Source organism: Urocampus carinirostris, chromosome 3, assembly GCF_059441175.1.
Source record: "Urocampus carinirostris isolate Australia breed hairy pipefish chromosome 3, RoL_Ucar_1.0, whole genome shotgun sequence".
Classification (NCBI taxonomy): domain Eukaryota; kingdom Metazoa; phylum Chordata; class Actinopteri; order Syngnathiformes; family Syngnathidae; genus Urocampus; species Urocampus carinirostris.
In genome coordinates, this window is record NC_142351.1 from 34699127 (window position 1) to 34716562 (window position 17436).

Here is a 17436-nt window from a genome sequence, read left to right on the forward strand (position 1 = left end):
GTCAATTATGAGGAGGAAGATGAGCACGGTTTACCGTGATTTTTACAAGTACCGTATTTTTTTTTAACAGAGCCGTTTCCTTGTGTTGCGAGCGTTTTGCTACCCTTCACAGGCACGGTTTGGGATGAAAGTTATAATATTATTATTAAAGCTGTGAAAACTCTCTCGGTGTACCGTCTTTCTTTGTAAATATGTGTAACCATGTATATGTATTTGCAACTGTATATTTTTGTAATGTATTTATTTTAGAGACTTATTCTGATATGTTTTCCACGGGCGAATCAAAAAGAAGTGGCAAATACAACGGGGGCTGATGGGAAGTGGAGTAAAGGTGAGACGTGTTTGTGGACGCAGCAGACAATAGTGGATATATATTTGGATTTTTTTTTCCTTGGATTATTCTCAACGGGACCCGGACTCTGCAGGTCTGCGTCATATCTTAACTACCGGTATCATTTTACGTTCAATTTGCCGGCTGTTGTTTTTGAACTGTCTGTTAAAAAAAAAAACACCAAACATATAAGATGGAATCCCATTTGAGAAGACAGAGCTATGCCCTTGCACAATAGTATCGCCCTTTACACATTGGTTAACTGCTGTTAAAAGTGTCGATAAAAATTGTTCAAACCTCATATTGTTAGAACATGATATAAGGAAAGTGTGAATGTTAAAAGTGTCGATAATAACTCATATTGTTGGGATATGATACAACAAAATTGCTTAATTGATGTTGAAAATGTCAGAAAAATTTGTTAAAACGTCATATTGTCAGATATAACAAAATTGTGAATATGCTTGATTGCTGTTTAGATTGTCGAGAGGGGTTGTTCGAACCTCACATTGTTTGTTTGCTGCTGTTGGTGTCAATGGATTTGTTCAGACCAAAAAACAATCGCGAGACTTTGGCCTGGACGGATCTATTGACACTAACAAAGATGTTAAAAATGTCAGAAAAAAAATGTTAAAACGTCATATTGTCAGACATAACGAAATTGTGAATATGCTTGAATGCTGTTAAGATTGTCGAGAGGGGTTGTTCAAACCTCACATTGTTTGTTTGCTGTTATTAGTGTCAATAAATTTGTTCAAACCAAAAAACACCGAACATATAGAAATCACGGGCTGTGGTTGTTGAACTGAGTACAAATATGCAGACTGTGGTTTTTGAACTGCGTACTTTGTTGAACCGAGTACTCTATGCTCAGTTAAAATCTGCTCAGTAGATTTTTGCAATTGGGAGATGGAAAAAGAGCTTGCTCTGTCCACTCCACGCATCGGCCCGGTATTGAAGTACCTCCGGGAACGGTGCTTTCGCACTGATCGCTGCTTGGCCCTGTGGCTAGGACCTTGACTCAGCCTCTTGGCTGGGAACAAGTGTCTCGGCCTCTTGGCTTTGTAGTGTATTATGATTTGACCGATAACGGATAATGGATAATTGATAAAGAATATAGAACAATAAACCTCTACAAAATCCCCCTCAGTCACAATTGCGGGACTCAAAGTCGGGTTTGGGTTACCTTTGTGATTGTGTTACATGTTCTAATATGGGCGCATGCGGCTTATATACAGGTGCTGCTTGTGTAAGTACAAAGGCGGTTATCCTCCTAAAATGTGGTGTGTGCGGCTTATAATCAAGTGCGCTCTATAGTCCGGAATACATGGTATTTCTCTTCTCCTTGAGGGGCACACACTTTTTATGAAAGTTTTTTGGGAAACAGGATTACTGTATATAACTAATAAGATATATAATTCATAATCATGTAATTTAAATGTACATCACAATAGTAGCAACTAGCAAGTGTTAACTGATTTGTCTTTTCAGCACATGCCTTCTCATAAGAAGACAACCCTTTACATTTCCAATGTTGCCACCAATGACAGATGACAGTATTTATCTTAACAGAAAGGGGACATATTTCAGGCAGTTGAGTATGTTTCTCCAGACAGAAGTGTTAGGTATGATTGATGGTTTGAAGTCCAGAGGTGGACCAATATAAAAGCACACTTTCCCATGGGGAAGTGGCCAATTCACTTGCCTGACTCCTGACTTAAACACTTTGGGTGTTGACAGGCATACACATAGAAAAATAATAAAAAGTAAAACCTCGACTGATTTTGCAGAATAGGAAGCAAGGATCAAAAGTAAAACTTAACACATTCCACACACATTCAAACAATTTATTAATTGTTACGTTTGCCTTTATCTGCCGACGTTAGTCACAGTCAACTCATAACAAATTTAAATGAAATTTGATGAAATTTTGTGTCAAATGGTAATGGGCAGATATCACTTAAAATCAGTATAATTTTTTTTGCAGAAATGGATATTTGCACAAATATTTTGGCAGTTTCTTGAGAGCACTAACACAACATTGCCAACAGTTTTTTTCTGTCTCTGTAATATGTAAATACACGTCTTAGACGTTTGCATTTCGTTAATCTAATACTGTTCCCATAGAGCACATGTGTCAAACTCCCGGCCCGCGGGCCACATCCGGCCCATCGTGTGATCACATCCGGCCCGCAAGACCATTTTACATTATTGTTATCAATGGCCCGTTCTCCATCACGTTCAAAACTTGAACCATTAATCCTGTTCAGATACACACAAAGCCAAGCCAAAACTCAATTGTAGAGCAGTACTTTTCAGAATATATAGGGCACGTTTTCACCACGATTTACAATCAAGGTGCCACACACAAAAAAAAACTCGTTTTGGCTGTACTACGCTAAAGAATCCTTTATATAAAAGCTCACTATATAATCTGTGTTCAGTGTTCAGATACTTTTTGATGAATCCACGGAACAAATTGTAAATACGCCAAAACACCGGAAGATAACTTGGGTGAGTGGGAGGGATGGGTGGAGCTATGCAAAAAGTGCAAGCACTCCCTCCCATCTCTCGCCCTACTCCGTCTGCGCACATCAGGCTCCCTGTTCTCAGAATGTTGTGACGTTTTTACAAAATAAATGCTTGCATCTGGTTTTGAAACCAATACGTATGAAAAAAAGGGTCAAAAAGAGTTTAACCGATCTTGAGTAATTGCAAGAAAGAGACAAATTTAAAGTGGTATGTTTGTTGATTTTAGGTCACTGGCTCAGGCATTATTCTCTTTTCATAATTTTATCAAATCATCAAAAACAAATGTGCTGAAGACTAAGCTTTTGTCTGAGGCGCGAGTTTAGCAATTTAATTAATTTGTCTCATAATATATGGTGTAGCTCTTTCCCAAAATAAAATTAATATATTTTGCTTTTATGGCTCTTTGAGTCAAAAAGGTTCCCGACCCCTGCTATATACTATATATATACTATACCCTTTTTGCCGCGCTGAAAACACAATACTGCAAAGAACTACACAGTGTCCGGCTACGATCAGAGCAAATGATCAAATCAGTCATAAGAGCAAAGAAAACGGAATGATTAGAATTGTTATTTCTGAAAAATACACGTTTTATGTATATTTCTAGGTTTGTTTTTATTCATATTTATGTTCCAAAAAACATTAGGTTTAAACGTGTTCAATAAATGTTTATCCTGGTTGGCCCGCGACCTTAAGTGTGTTTTGAATTTTGGCCCCTTGTGCAATTGAGTTTGACATCCCTGCCATAGAGTGTAATGTGTACGCAAAGGCTTAAACAAGCATTTGAATGAGGCCACAATTGCTGTAGGTGATGGTGGGGAAGAGATGTTGCTTATAAGTTGGTTTGAAGATGTGGTCAAGTAATTTGGAAGTCAGAATAATCCCACACGCCTTATCTCCAAGTATTGTACTAAACCAGTGCTTTCAATTATTTTCTGTCACGCTCCTCTCTCGGAAGAAGAACTTCTCTCTAGTTGGCAATATTTGGAACAAAGCACATAGGCTAGTGGTTGGTATTAGTGAGGACCATATCATAAAAAAAACACAAGTCTCATGTCAAATAGGTAAAAGGCACGGCAAATACGTGTGTCCTGTGCGTCACTGCTTCAGGACAGAACTTTATTTAACACTTTCTGTGCTGGTTTGATCGGTCACATATTACTGGTTGGGACAAAACAATGATTGCTCGATATTGATGGTACAAGTCACCTTCCTCCATGACAAATTTCCGCCTTAAGAGCACATTTTTGCTGAGAAAAAAAAAATCAAGCATCTTATGAACGTGATCGGGTTGACATGTCTTTAACAGACAGCTTAATTTGTTTGGCTTAATGCTGTCCGCTGCCATCAGTTTTAACATAGAAAGCAATACGGTCTTTACTCGTCTCTCACCGTGGGTGCAGTGAAGAGCTACATGCGCGTCGTCAAACCTTTTTGTCATAGTTTTCGGGAGGAAACATGTTTTGTCTCTTTACCTCGCTTCTCTTCGCCAGTTTCCGCATCAGTGTTAAACATATTTTTCTGGGGTCACTTGAGGGTCTGCTCCACTTCATATTTACACATAACACTGAACGCTCGTACTGTGCTAACCTGCCTGGGGCTGAATGTAAACAAGGCATTCTGCAAATGAGAGTGCCACCGGTCTCTAGTGTAGTGTAGGTGCAATTGCACACAAAGAAAGTTCAGAAGAAAAACTCGCCCGCACCCCACTTGAGAGAGCTTAAGGGGACTCGCACCACTATACTAAACTAAGTTGAGTTTGGTAAAAAATATACCAACTAAAAACAATGAAAACCACTTGATATTGTAAATGATCATATGTCTCATGGAATGTAAGGGTAAGTAAAATAATTCACTCTTACCGCAGCATGAGATTCATCAGCTGAAGCCCCTCCCCTTTAAGGAAACGGTCCCGATTGGCTGGCAACATGAGGCAGGAACAAAGTGCATCAAAGAGATTTTCCATCATCTCCTGTTCTTCGGGAGATGATGGGTTGTGACGTTTAAAGACCTAAAATGAGATTAGTATGGTTAAGAGAGTTCAATGTTGTGCAATGACCAGCATTAAATATTTAAAATATCTATTTGTGTAAAAATACATTTTTCCATTGGTAATTGTTTTTTTTAACAAGACAATACAAGGAATGAAGAGCTTTACGGTTTTCCCTAACTTCAGCATGAGTCTTTGGTTGATGTAAGAAAACGCAATTTACCGTTACGCAAGTGAAGACTACTTTTTTGTATGTGCCTTATTTTATCAGTGTGTGATTCTGATATTAAATACACTAAATTTACCAACGTCAAATAATAGACGTTTTTTTGTAAGACAGAATTAGGAAACTCAGTACCGTTTGCGCCTCAGACACTTAAAGTGGGCAAACGCATTTGTGCTGGATGATGGTAAACAAACAGCTTTTCATTCTAATGCCATTCTATCTGAAAAGTTTGCTTTCTTGTGACTGCAGTTTGCATAAACTGACGTGGATATGTATTCAAATGTCGTTTTACTTCGTTATAAATGTGCAGTAGTTCAAAATTACAAGCGTTTTGTGTTGTCTGGCTGAAATGAAAAGTGAGGACCAAAAAAACAAAATATTTTTGGGATCAAGAGGTCGCATGTTCGATTCCCGGCTCCACCGTGTTATATGTCGAAGTGTCCTTGGGCAAGACACTGAATCCCTAATGAGCCTAATAAGCAGGTAGGCGCCTTGCATGGCTGACTCCCTATTGGTGTGTGAATGTGTGTGAATGGGTAAGTGTGAAGCATATTGTACAGCGTTTGGGAGGTCTTCATTGACTAGAAAAGCGCTAAATAAATGCTGACCTTTTACCATTTATATTCAGTAAGATTTTTTTTGCTTGCTCAGTTGTTCCTGACACCTTATAATGGACAAGTACCTCCAAGCAAGGACTAAAATGTGTGCTAACAAACAATAAGGATAAATGGCAATTATTCAGGTTATGAATGCATATGACAAGCAATTATTTAAAAATAATTTTACAGATAATTGCTGCAGTAACACATCAATGCCATCCAGCTCCCCCAAGAGTCCTCTCGTGTCTGTGAAAAATAATGAAAAAATAAGTGAGAACAGGAAAAAAAATGTTTAACACTTCTTCAATGATTGCTCTAACTAACATCGACAAGTAACCTTTTCTGTCAACCTCAATTAATAAGTGAACAAAAGAAGCAAGAGAGAAGTGATATAAAAATGGTATGACTGAATAGTGTTGTATGAACTATTAATCCTTAATACTTTATCATATCAATACTTCTCAAGTCATGAAAAGAAAAAAAATGGAAACTACAACAGAGGACGAATGAAAGAAAATGTTAAAAATTAAATTGCAATCTGAATTAAGGAGTGATGAAGAAAAGAAAGTGATGAGACGAAATAAAAAGAGAGGAAAAATGAGGGACAAATTTTAAAAATGGCATTCATAGCAAGACATCACAAGGAGAAGTAGTAAAAAGAGACAGAGGTATTCAATATTATTTGAAATTTTTTGAATTTTAATACAACATACTCACTGTCATTGTTTTGCAGCAAAATGGCCAGAATTTCACTGCAGTAAAGCTTGTTTGCGTCAAAGGGCATCTTTGCCTAGATGGAAATAGACAAAAACAATTAGCTCTCAGATTGTTAATGCTTTGACTTAAAAAACATCTATAAAAACAGAAGGTGAACCTGCTGTGCTTCTCAGAACACTCTGTCAGATTGAGGGCATCACATTGAATGCATAGTACCGTAAATTCCGGACTATAAGCCGCTACTTTTTCCCCAAACTTTCAACCCCGCGGCTTATTCAGTGATGCGGCCAATTTATGTAATTTTTCTAATGGCCGCCAGCGGCGCTCGAGTACAAAAGGTAAGATTTAGACTGCAACTTCTCAGCTTGTGCACAAATTAAATTAGCGTAGACATATTCTCATCATGCAAATTGCAAAAAGAAAGGCCATTGACGCAACTTTTAAGTTAAACGTAATCGAGCAGTCCGATATAGAAGGAAACAGAGCTACTGCACGTAAACTTTACTTTGCAAGCGTGTTGCTAGCATGTTTTTGAATAAGTGAGCGTGGGACGACGTCTATGTGACAAAGTATCTTTTCCTTACTGAAGGAAGACGACTTTGATGACTTCAGTTATAAGGAGGAAGATGAGGACGCTTTATCGTGCTTACTACAAGCACGGTATATATTTTTAACAGAGCCGTTTACTGTGTTGCGAGCGTCTTGCTAGTTGCTACCCTTCACAGGCACGGTTTGGGATGAAAGTTATAATGTTATTATTAAAGCTTTAAAAACTCTCTCGGTGTACCGTCTTTCTTTGTAAATATGTGTAACCATGTATAATATGTATTTGCAACTGTATATTTTTGTAATGTATTTATTTTAGACACTTATTCTGATATGTTCTGCACAAGTAAATGAGAAAGAAGGGGCGGGGCAAACGCGGGCTGACAGGAAATGGAGTAAAGGTGAGATGCGTTTGTGGACGCGGCCGACAATAGTGGATATATATTTTTTCCACCCTTAACTTTTGAAATATACACTTTTTTTCTTGGATTACTTCCAACGGGCACCCGGACTCTGCAGGTCTGCATTCAATTTTAAGTACCGGTATCATTTTCCGTTCATTTTGCCGGTTGTGTTTTTTGGACTGTGTATGGGTTGATTTCGTGTTTGTATTGCATTTATTCAATGTGAGCACATGCGGCTTATATACAGGTGCGGCTTGTGTATGTACAAAATCGTTTTTCCTCCAGAAATGTGGTGGGTGCGGCTTATAATCAGGTGCGATCTATAGTCCGGAATTTACGGTAGTTAATAAAGGATGATAATGCATCAGTCACTTGGACAGCTTTAAGGAGAAACTACGATGCACAAGTTGAATGCCAAACTTAACACCAATCTTGCATTCTCGAAGTGAAACCTTGGGTAAATAATTTTCATTATTTTTAAATTATTTTTCTGTCGGGGGATGTTTGAATAAATAGTATAATTTGTTGAACAAAGTAAAATGGCATTGTAAAATAAATATCTGCAGTAGTTTACTCCAAATTTTCATTTATAATAACATTTTTCAGAACACAAGTTGTCCATAGTATAAATGACTATTTATACTATGGAACAACTTCACCCATGTCCCCCTAGTGGGAGGTGGCTAGAGTAATGAACACAATCATATTGCATTACTGAGTTTTTCTGAGAGATTGATACAGAGGAGAGGATTCCCAGCCCCCTAGCTCAACCCAACTGATCTGTCGCAACACCATACCTGTCAACATGTACGTTTTTGCCGTACAAAGTACATTTATTATGCATTTTAAGACGTGTACGACGTGCAAGAAAATCTATACAAAAAACGCAAATTTGTCAATTATGGGTACCATCCGGTATACATAACTATCACGAAACAGCAAATCAATCAAGTCAAACGAGTTTGCCGCATTAGCCTCTATCTTGGTATCGTTTTTTCCGTCGCAAACGAAGCGAGTGTTTCGATGCTACTGTGCGCATGCGTCTGCCGCTTGGGGATTTCCCATCATGCATCATTCCGATCACACGTGAACCAAGCGAAAGCAGATCAGTGGACCTACATTACAACCTAGTTTTGAATTTTCTTTGGATAAAATCATCAAGTCGCAATGGCCAAACCTGAATTAAAACGCCGTAAGTCATTCTGGTCTTGATTGAGTAAATTTGAAATGCATGTGGTCTTAAAAAACATCGGATTTCATGTGGTAGTTGTATAGCGAAAGGAAGCCTGTCTCTTTTTAGAGAACCGTCTTTTTCGGCTCAACACATTAAAGAGAGCCGGCTCTCAAACGGCTCACTTGCTTTGATGCATTATATTACGAATTATTATGTTGTATAAAGAAGTTAAGAAAAAAAGGAAGTATAAAAGGAGAAAATGAAAAGACAGGTTTGTGGTTATCCCTTTAATCAGTATATTACCAACAATAATTTAATGCAGAAAATGAATTAATAATTTGAATAAGAAAATGTATTATTCTACTTAATCATATTTGCATGTATTTTTTCCTTCTACACTGAACGTCCAAGCTACTTAATTTTTAATTTTTTTTTATAATAAACCTCATTCATGTCGAGCAACTCAGTATCTCACAACAAAATGTTAATTAATATATATATATATATATATATATATATATATATATATATATATATACATATATATATATATACACATATACTGGACTGTCTCAGAAAATTAGAATATTGTGATAAAGTTCTTTATTTTCTGTAATGCAATTAAAAAAACAAAAATGTCATACATTCTGGATTCATTACACATCAACTGAACTATTTCAAGCCTTTTATTATTTGAATATTGCTGATTTTGGCTTACAGCTGAAAAAAACTCAAAAATGCTATCTCAAAATATTAGAATACTTCCTCAGACCAAGTAAAAAAAAAATTATAACAGCAAAACTAAATCAAACATTTGAAAATGTCCATTGATGCACTCAGTACTTGGTTGGGAATCCTTTTGCACGGATTACTGCATCAATCCGGCGTGGCATGGAGGCAATCAGCCTGTGGCATTGCTGAGGTGTTATTGATGCCCAGGATGCTTCGATAGCGGCCTTCAGCTCATTTGCATTTGTAGGTCTGGTGTCTTTCATCTTTTTCTTAACTATACCCCACAAATTCTCGATGGGGTTCAGGTCAGGGGAATTAGCAGGCCAATCAAGGACAGTGATGCCATGGTCAGTGCACCAGTTACTGGTGGTTTTGGCACTGTGGGCAGGTGCCAGATCATGCTGGAAAATGAAATCCTCATCTCCATAGAGCTTTTCAGCAGATGGAAGCATGTAGTGCTCTAAAATCTCTTGGTACACAGTTGCATTTACTCTGGACTTGATGAAACACAGTGGACCAACACCAGCAGCTGACATGGCTCCCCAAACCATTGCTGACTGTGGGAACTTCACACTGGATTTCAAGCAACTTGGATTTTGCTCCTCTCCAGCCTTTCTCCAGACTCTGGCGCCTTGACTTCCAAATGAAATGCAAAACTTGCTTTCGTCTGAAAAGAGGACTTTGGACCACTCTGCAACTGTCCAGTGCTTCTTCTCTATAGCCCAAGTCAGACGCTTCTTCCGTTGTCTTGAGTTCAGAAGTGGCTTGACCATGGGAATACGGCTATTGTAGCCCATTTCCCGGACACGTCTGTGAACTGTGGCTTTTGATACCTGGACTCCAGCTTCAGTCCACTGTCTTTGAAGCTCCCCCAAATTCTGGAAGCGGCTCTTCTTCACAATTTTGTTAAGGCTGCGGTCATCTCTCTTGGTTGTGCAGCGTTTCCGGCCACATTTTTCCCTTCCAACAGACTTTTTGTGGATATGCTTTGAAATTGCACTCTGTGAACAGCCTGCTCTTTGAGAAATTTCTTTTTGTGTCTTACCCTCCTGATGGAGGGTATCAATGATGGTCCTCTGGACAACAGTCAGATCAGCAGTCTTCCCCATACTTGTGATTTAGTTTACTGAACCAAGCTGAGTGTTTTTAAGGCTCAGGAAACCCTCGCAAGGTGTTTCGAGTTAATTAGATGATTCAGGTGATTAGTTGAATAGGCTACTTGTATACTTTTTCATTATATTCTAATATTTTGAGATAGGATTTTTGAGTTTTCTTAAGCTGTGGGCCAAATTCAGCAATATTAAAATAATAAAAGGCTTGAAATAGTTCAGTTGATGTGTAATGAATCCAGAATGTATGACATTTTTGTTTTTTTAATTGCATTACAGAAAATAAAGAACTTTATCACAATATTCTAATTTTCTGAGACAGTCCAGTATATATATATACATGATATAACGAAACATGTACGATATAACATGTTAAACTACATAAACACATTTGAAAAAAAAATGGTGTAAGATTATTTTGTATTTTGTATGGGAAAATACAACAGTTTGTAGGGGCATGGAGCCATGGAGGTTGACAGGTATGCAACACCTGTCATTAGAAGTCATAAAGTGACCAAATCCCCCATTTCCAATTATTAATGCAGAGGCATTCGGGACGCAATGGGTATTGTTGTAAGTCTTATAAATGACTCAGCTTAGGTTCAAACCAGCAACCTCCCAGTCTCAGGGCGGGTGCCATACCCTCCAGGTCACCGAGAAGGCAGGTCACATATTTTTAGAGCCCCAAAAACTTAAAAGCTTCAAGAAAGCCCTAAGAGGAAAGCAACACAGCAAAGCAACTGTATATGTTTTATGTAAAGATCTATAGTAATTGAAAAAGAATGTTTCTCTCATGTTAGTCCTCCTACTGAAACCATATAATTTTGCAGTATCAACATTTTTTGAAAAAAGCGCTAGGGAGCCACTAGAAAGCGCCAAAGAGACGCATTCGGCCCCAGAGCCAATTGTTGCTGACCCCGTAACATCTAAAATTGTTGTGCGACACTTTGAATAAAGAGGTTTCAAATTATCATCTTATTTCCGCTTCGAGAATGCACTGTGCTGTCGTATCAAATTGTTTTTAAGAGCAAAGGCAGATATTGACCAATCGATTAAAAGTGTTTCCTATGTTCCAACATGTGGCCAAAACGGGCTCAACAACGACAACCATCAATCAGAAAAAAAAATTCTAAAATAATTTCACTCAAAACATTTTCTGCTGAACATTGAACAATCGCTTTTAAAAGGATTTAAAAATGACAACCCAGTTTCTTACCTTTATTCTCTTCAGCAACCATTGCATGAGTCCCTGCTGAGCTGCTTCTGTGCACAGGCCTGGTCTAAACTCAGCCATATTTTCTATAATTGCTGAGAGAGGAACACATCATTAAAAGACTATCAAAATCCACCTAGGAAACAAATCACTGCTGCCAGTCACCCAAATCATCCAAATGCTTTATATCAAATAACTGCATATACAGGACTGTCTCGGAAAATTAAAATAGATGGAGATTAAAAGTTAAAAATCCCATTTTAAAATATTAGAATATAATGAAAAACTATACAAATAGCCATATTCCAAAATATTAAAATAATAAAAGACTTGCAATATATCATTTAATTTTTCAAAAATGTATAATGAATGAAATGTTAATTTTTTTTAACCTGAAGAGCCCAACGGTCAAGAAACGGGTTCTTGGGTTCTTCAGGGTTCTTCGCATTACAGAAAAAAGGAACTTCATTATGATATTCTAATTTTCGAAAACAGTCCTTCATGTGAAATTTTGGTGCTGATCCTATAAGTACAGGTATATCATCGTATAAGTATAACTAGCAGCAACTAGGACATCTTGCTTTCTGCTACCACAAAGAAATCAAAGATAACTGCACAGTGCACACAATGTGACATGTGGGTGCTTTTTTCCTGTGCTTGTCTAGAGATATCACACTCACAATGTGAAGAATAGACAATCTGTGTTAAAAGCACATATCCATCCAATACTAACCTCAAGACTGTAAAACAAGACTGAAATGGGCTGCAACAAGTCTCTGGCAGTTTAATAATGATGTTTTCTTAATGAAGATGTTACAATTTCAATAAAATGGTCTTCACTCTTGGAAGATACTAAGGAAGGGGATATAACTGTGTCTATATTTAAAGTCTTGGTGTTGGTCTTAGGGTTGGTTCCTGTTTCCTCATAGACTATGGTTAGAAAGAAGCTTCTGCCTCATGCTATATTCATCAGAGTGTACTGTTGCAAGAAGGAAGAGAGTGATAATGTGGAATTGTGATGAAGGAAAGGAATACAAATGAAGGATACTTGCAAAAGAGGGGAGGTGGAGTGAGAGAGCAGTAGAACAGAGAAAGGGTGGCAAGTGAAAATATCTGGGGGTGTGAAACTAAGCAAACTGTAAATACGGTGAACAAAGAATTAGGATAAAAAATACTTATAAACAAGTAAAAATTGAGGATTCAAAAAAATACAAAACGAGGGAACAACTGAGGACAAAGAGATGCAGCGAAGCCATTTTCTCAGGTATTCAAACAGAGCAGATATACAGCCTCCTGGAGGACACAAGGTTCAGAGCAGAGAGCAGACAGGGCTTTTTGAAGCTTAGAGAGCTCCCACCACAACACACTCATGCATACAGAGGCACACACTTCAATAGACTATACACAAGCACAGCTCCCCTGAAACGTATATGGAAGCAAGGCACACATGCAATGAAATACTCTCAGCCACACACACGCACACTTCAAGAGGTCTCCAATGACCCGGCCTCAATCAGGCGGCAAAGAAAAGAATCATCTCCGCGGAGTCCTTCAAAGCAAAAAGAAGTGAGAGGTCGAAAAGTTTTAAGACACTTTAGATAAAATGCCTAAAAGGATTTTGAAAAAGGTGTGATGGCCTAGAGACATTTGTGAGTGAGCCATTAAAATGAAAGGTGACAGATACATCATCCAACAAGGCAGGGTTTGGATATAAATACAATGTACCGTAAATTCCGGACTATAGAGCGCACCTGATTATAAGCCGCACCCACCACATTTTAAGAGGAAAACCGATTTTGTACTTACACAAGCTGCACCTGTATATAAGCCGCATGCGCCCACATTAAAAAATGTAACACAAACACAAAACTAACCCAAACCCAACTTTAAGTCCCGCGATTGAAACTAAATGTCCTTCATTAAAGTAGACAGTCCAAAAATCACAGCCGGCAAAATGAACGGAAAATTATACCGGTACTTAAGGTTTGATGCAGACCTGCAGAGTCCGGGTCCCGTTGAAAGTAATCCAAGAAAAAAGTGTATATTTCCAAAGGTAAGGGTGGGAAAAATATATATCCACTATTGTCCGCCACGTCCACAAACCTGTTCCTCACCTTTACCCCACTTCCCGTTCCGTTCCGCCCCTACTTTTTCATTTGCCCGTGCAAAACATATCAGAATAAGTGTCTAAAATAAATACACATAAATACATTACAAAAATATACAGTTGCAAATACATATTATAAATGGGTTACACATATTTACAAAGAAAGACGGTACACCGAGAGAGTTTTCAAAGCTTTAATAATAACAATATAACTTTCATCCAAACGGAGCCTGTGACAGGGCAGTTAATGGTAGCAACACGCTAGCAACACGCTAGCAACACGCTCGCAACACAGTAAAAGAGTCTGGTAAAAAACATACTGTACTTGTAAAAATCACGGTAAACCGTCCTCATCTTCCTCCTTAGAACAAAAGCCATCAAAGTCGTCTTCCTCAGTGTCGGAAAGAAACCTTGTCATATAGACGTCGTCCCACGCTCCCTTATTCCAAAACACGCTAGTAACACGCTCGCAACACAGTGAACGGGTCTGGTAAAGTTTACGTGCAATAGCTCTGTTTCCTTCTTTATCGGACTGGTCGATTGCTTTTAGCTGAAAAGCTGCGTCATGTGCCTCTCTCTTTTTGCATTTTGCATGATGAGGGTATGTTTACGCTAATTTAATTTATGCACAAGCCAAGAAGTTGCAGTCTTCCTCGGCGCATATATTCCACCGGTCTAAATCTTACCTCTTGTACTCGAGCGCCGCTGGCGGCCGTTAGAAAGATTACATAAATTGGCCGCATCACTGAATAAGCCGCAGGGTTGAAAGTTTGGGAAAAAAGTAGCTTCTTATAATCCGGAATTTACGGTACATTTTTTGTAGATGGTAAAATGCCAAAATATAACTCAAGCTTTGATGTACATGGAACAAGATGTGGAATTAAAAAGCCATATGGCTTGTTTGAGATGAGTGATAACCAAGTACTAGGTTGTGGGAGAAAATAATAATAAAAAAAAAACCACACACAATTATACCTTGTTAAGCTCTCATTCCATAGTCAAACCTCTTATTCTTAAACACCCGGGGAACCCAAAATACAACTCAATAAACATGGGGATTGGAACCTTTTTGTCTCAACGATCCATTAAAACTAAAATATATATATATACACATTTTGAGAAACACACTATATATTTTGCAAGAAAATAAATAATTCTTCAGCACATATTTAAAAATGTCACAAAATACAGCAAAGGAAAATGATTAGGGTACATTTAGGGGATTGTGCTCTGTGCGCAGAGATCTGCCACCCTAACGCTCACCCAATCAAATAGCTATGGGTGCTTGACTGGCGTTTTCGGATGTTTGCTTCCATAAAAGAATTCTTAGAGACGTACAGTCAAAATAGTGGTCTGTGGGTGTAACACTGTGAGTGTTAACTGTACTTGAATCATTGCCCTATACATTTTGGACCAAACATTCGACTTACTTTGGCACTTCGGCGCTGATTATGGCCCCTTATTCTCTGAGCCTGATGAGCATGAAAAGAGCCATATCTGGTTCAAGAGCCATATGTTCGCAAGCCTAGCATTTAAGTAATTAATCTATTATTTTCAAAAAAGTAATGATTAGAACCCATTGCCTGAAGTAACATTGGGTAAATTGGAGTGGACAATATCAAACTTCGGTGCCTTTAAGATGATCTGATTTGGAAAATATGTTTTTTTTTGACTGTAGAAAATAATCCTCAAGTTGAAAAACAGACCTAAAATAGCTGTCAGTCTTTTGAGTTTTAAAGCACAAGACCACTTCTCACTCATGATTTTTTTTTTCTAGAACAGTTTTGATCCGTACAATTAACAGTGCGCAAAAAGGATGATCCCCTTAATGAGGGAAGTGATTGGAACAGCATCGGGAGTGGAGAATACAGCCACCCAAAGGACTGCAAAATCGCCATGCACCACCACCACTTCACAAATTACTTTTTTTCTATGACCTTGGAATGAAAAATCATTTTGCACCTCTTTAGCTCTGCTAGACCACCGGGTTTCTCTGACAATGAGACTGCCCATGCCGTTTACTGAAGTAAATGTGGTTAACACTTCACTGTTACGGTAAAAAAATGTTAGCTATTTGTTTGTTTACCAAACCAATCTTGCACCACAACTCAGTAATTAGGGTTCAAACACCCTTTTCATAGCACTTTTTAAGCACTTTCAAGGCAAACTTTTCAATTTTTCCAGGACCTTCAAAGGAAGAAATCTAGCACAGAAATAAAGAATGTTTTTTGTTGTTGACTTTGATGACTAAAATAAAATCGCTATCATGCAAACCTGGTGCTATTTTGAGCTGTGCTTATTTATGACCTGCGCTAGTTTCTGTGTCAATGGGATGCTATAAACTGACAAGAATTCTGCCATCCTGCTTCAACAATGCACGCACTGCTTGGCTACGTCATAATTGTTTAAAACGGAAAAGGGGTCTATAGAAACTGGGTTACAAGCAAGACAAAGAATGAAAGTATTGTCTGTAAAAAGAAAAGCAGAAAAATGGGCCAGGTTTGGACTCATTTTAATGATATTAAGTGCTTGGAAGCAGAGTGCATTCAATCTTTTCAATCTTAGAGATTTTATTTGATATATTTTGTGCGTTTTTTTAATGGATCTGTACCTAAATTGGTAAAAATAGAAAAGTTTTTGGTTTTTTTGCATTTTACTAATTACTATTTATAAGCACTGAAGAGTTAATATTTTTAAGTTATACGTTATTGTTTTTTTAATTTTAAGGGATTTTCTGTTGTTCAACTTTAAATCTGTTCAGTGTTTCTATAATTTTTGTGTAAATATTTTATGTGTTTTGCAGAGATCCCTGCAAAAAATATGAAATTACTAAGAACTAAATAATTTGGTGCATAATGTTTTATTATTTAATTGAGGATATCACAGTTGGGGCAGCACGGCGGGGCAGTGGTTAGCGCGTGTGCGGCACAGTTCTGAGGTCTTGGGAACCTCCTGTGTGGGTTCAAATCTAGCTACTGGACTTCCTGTGCGAGTTTGTATGTTCTCCCCGTGCTTTCGTGGGTTTCCTACGGGCACTCCAGTTTCCTCCAGCATTCCAAAGACATTCATTTCAGGTGAATTGGCCGGTCCAAATAGTCCCTAGGTGTGAATGAGCGAGCGAGTTGTCTGTCCCTGTGTGCCCTGCGATTGGCTGGCAACCAGTTCTGGGTGTCCCCTGCCCACTGCCTGATGATTGCTGGGATGGGCTCCAGCACCCCCGCGACCCTACTGAGGATAAGCGGTGCAGCTAATGAAATGAGAGATGAGATGAGATATCACAGTTCACGGATCGCTTAAGCGCATGGGTTGCCTGGACACCAATGAGAACGCAACTCTGGACAGTCTTCTCTCCTGTTGACGGTGCCCAGCATGTTTTAGGGTCGTGACAAAGTTGGCCCCAATCCCACAATATCATCAGCAAATCGGAGGTTAGTGAGCTTGTGTCCCCCAATACTGACTGTACCTTCATGTTGCTCCAGCACTTTGGACATGATCTTTTCCAGGAAGATGTTGAAAAAGTTGGGAGACAGAATGCAGCCTTGTCGCACAGCGAGTGTGGTTTGAAGACACGCTCCAATGCTACCATAGATAAGCAACGCACTGTTGGCATTGGAATACAGTTGAGTAATGGTCTGAACTAGTTTTTGGCCCATGTTGTGCTTCCACAGGGTGGCCCATAAAGCGGCTTGCCATACTCTTTCAACCGCCTTTTTGAAATCAACAAAAGGTGATTGAGGTTTCTCCGGTGTTGTTGAA

The 17436-nt window shown here is 38.4% G+C and overlaps 1 protein-coding gene and 1 pseudogene across 1 annotated transcript in view; one reads left to right on the forward strand and one right to left on the reverse strand.

The window, feature by feature from the left end:
• ctnnbl1 (catenin, beta like 1) overlaps nucleotides 1-17436 on the reverse strand; it is a 47800-nt gene that overhangs the window by 16287 nt on the left and 14077 nt on the right. The window contains exons 7-10 of the mRNA XM_088331601.1: nucleotides 11577-11668; nucleotides 6396-6468; nucleotides 5866-5924; nucleotides 4726-4874 (exon numbers count right to left, since the gene is read on the reverse strand). Coding sequence (XP_088187727.1) covers nucleotides 4726-4874; nucleotides 5866-5924; nucleotides 6396-6468; nucleotides 11577-11668 — 373 coding nt within the window. The remainder of the gene's footprint in view (nucleotides 1-4725; nucleotides 4875-5865; nucleotides 5925-6395; nucleotides 6469-11576; nucleotides 11669-17436) is intronic.
• LOC148369537 (U2 spliceosomal RNA) lies at nucleotides 1221-1309 on the forward strand (annotated as a pseudogene).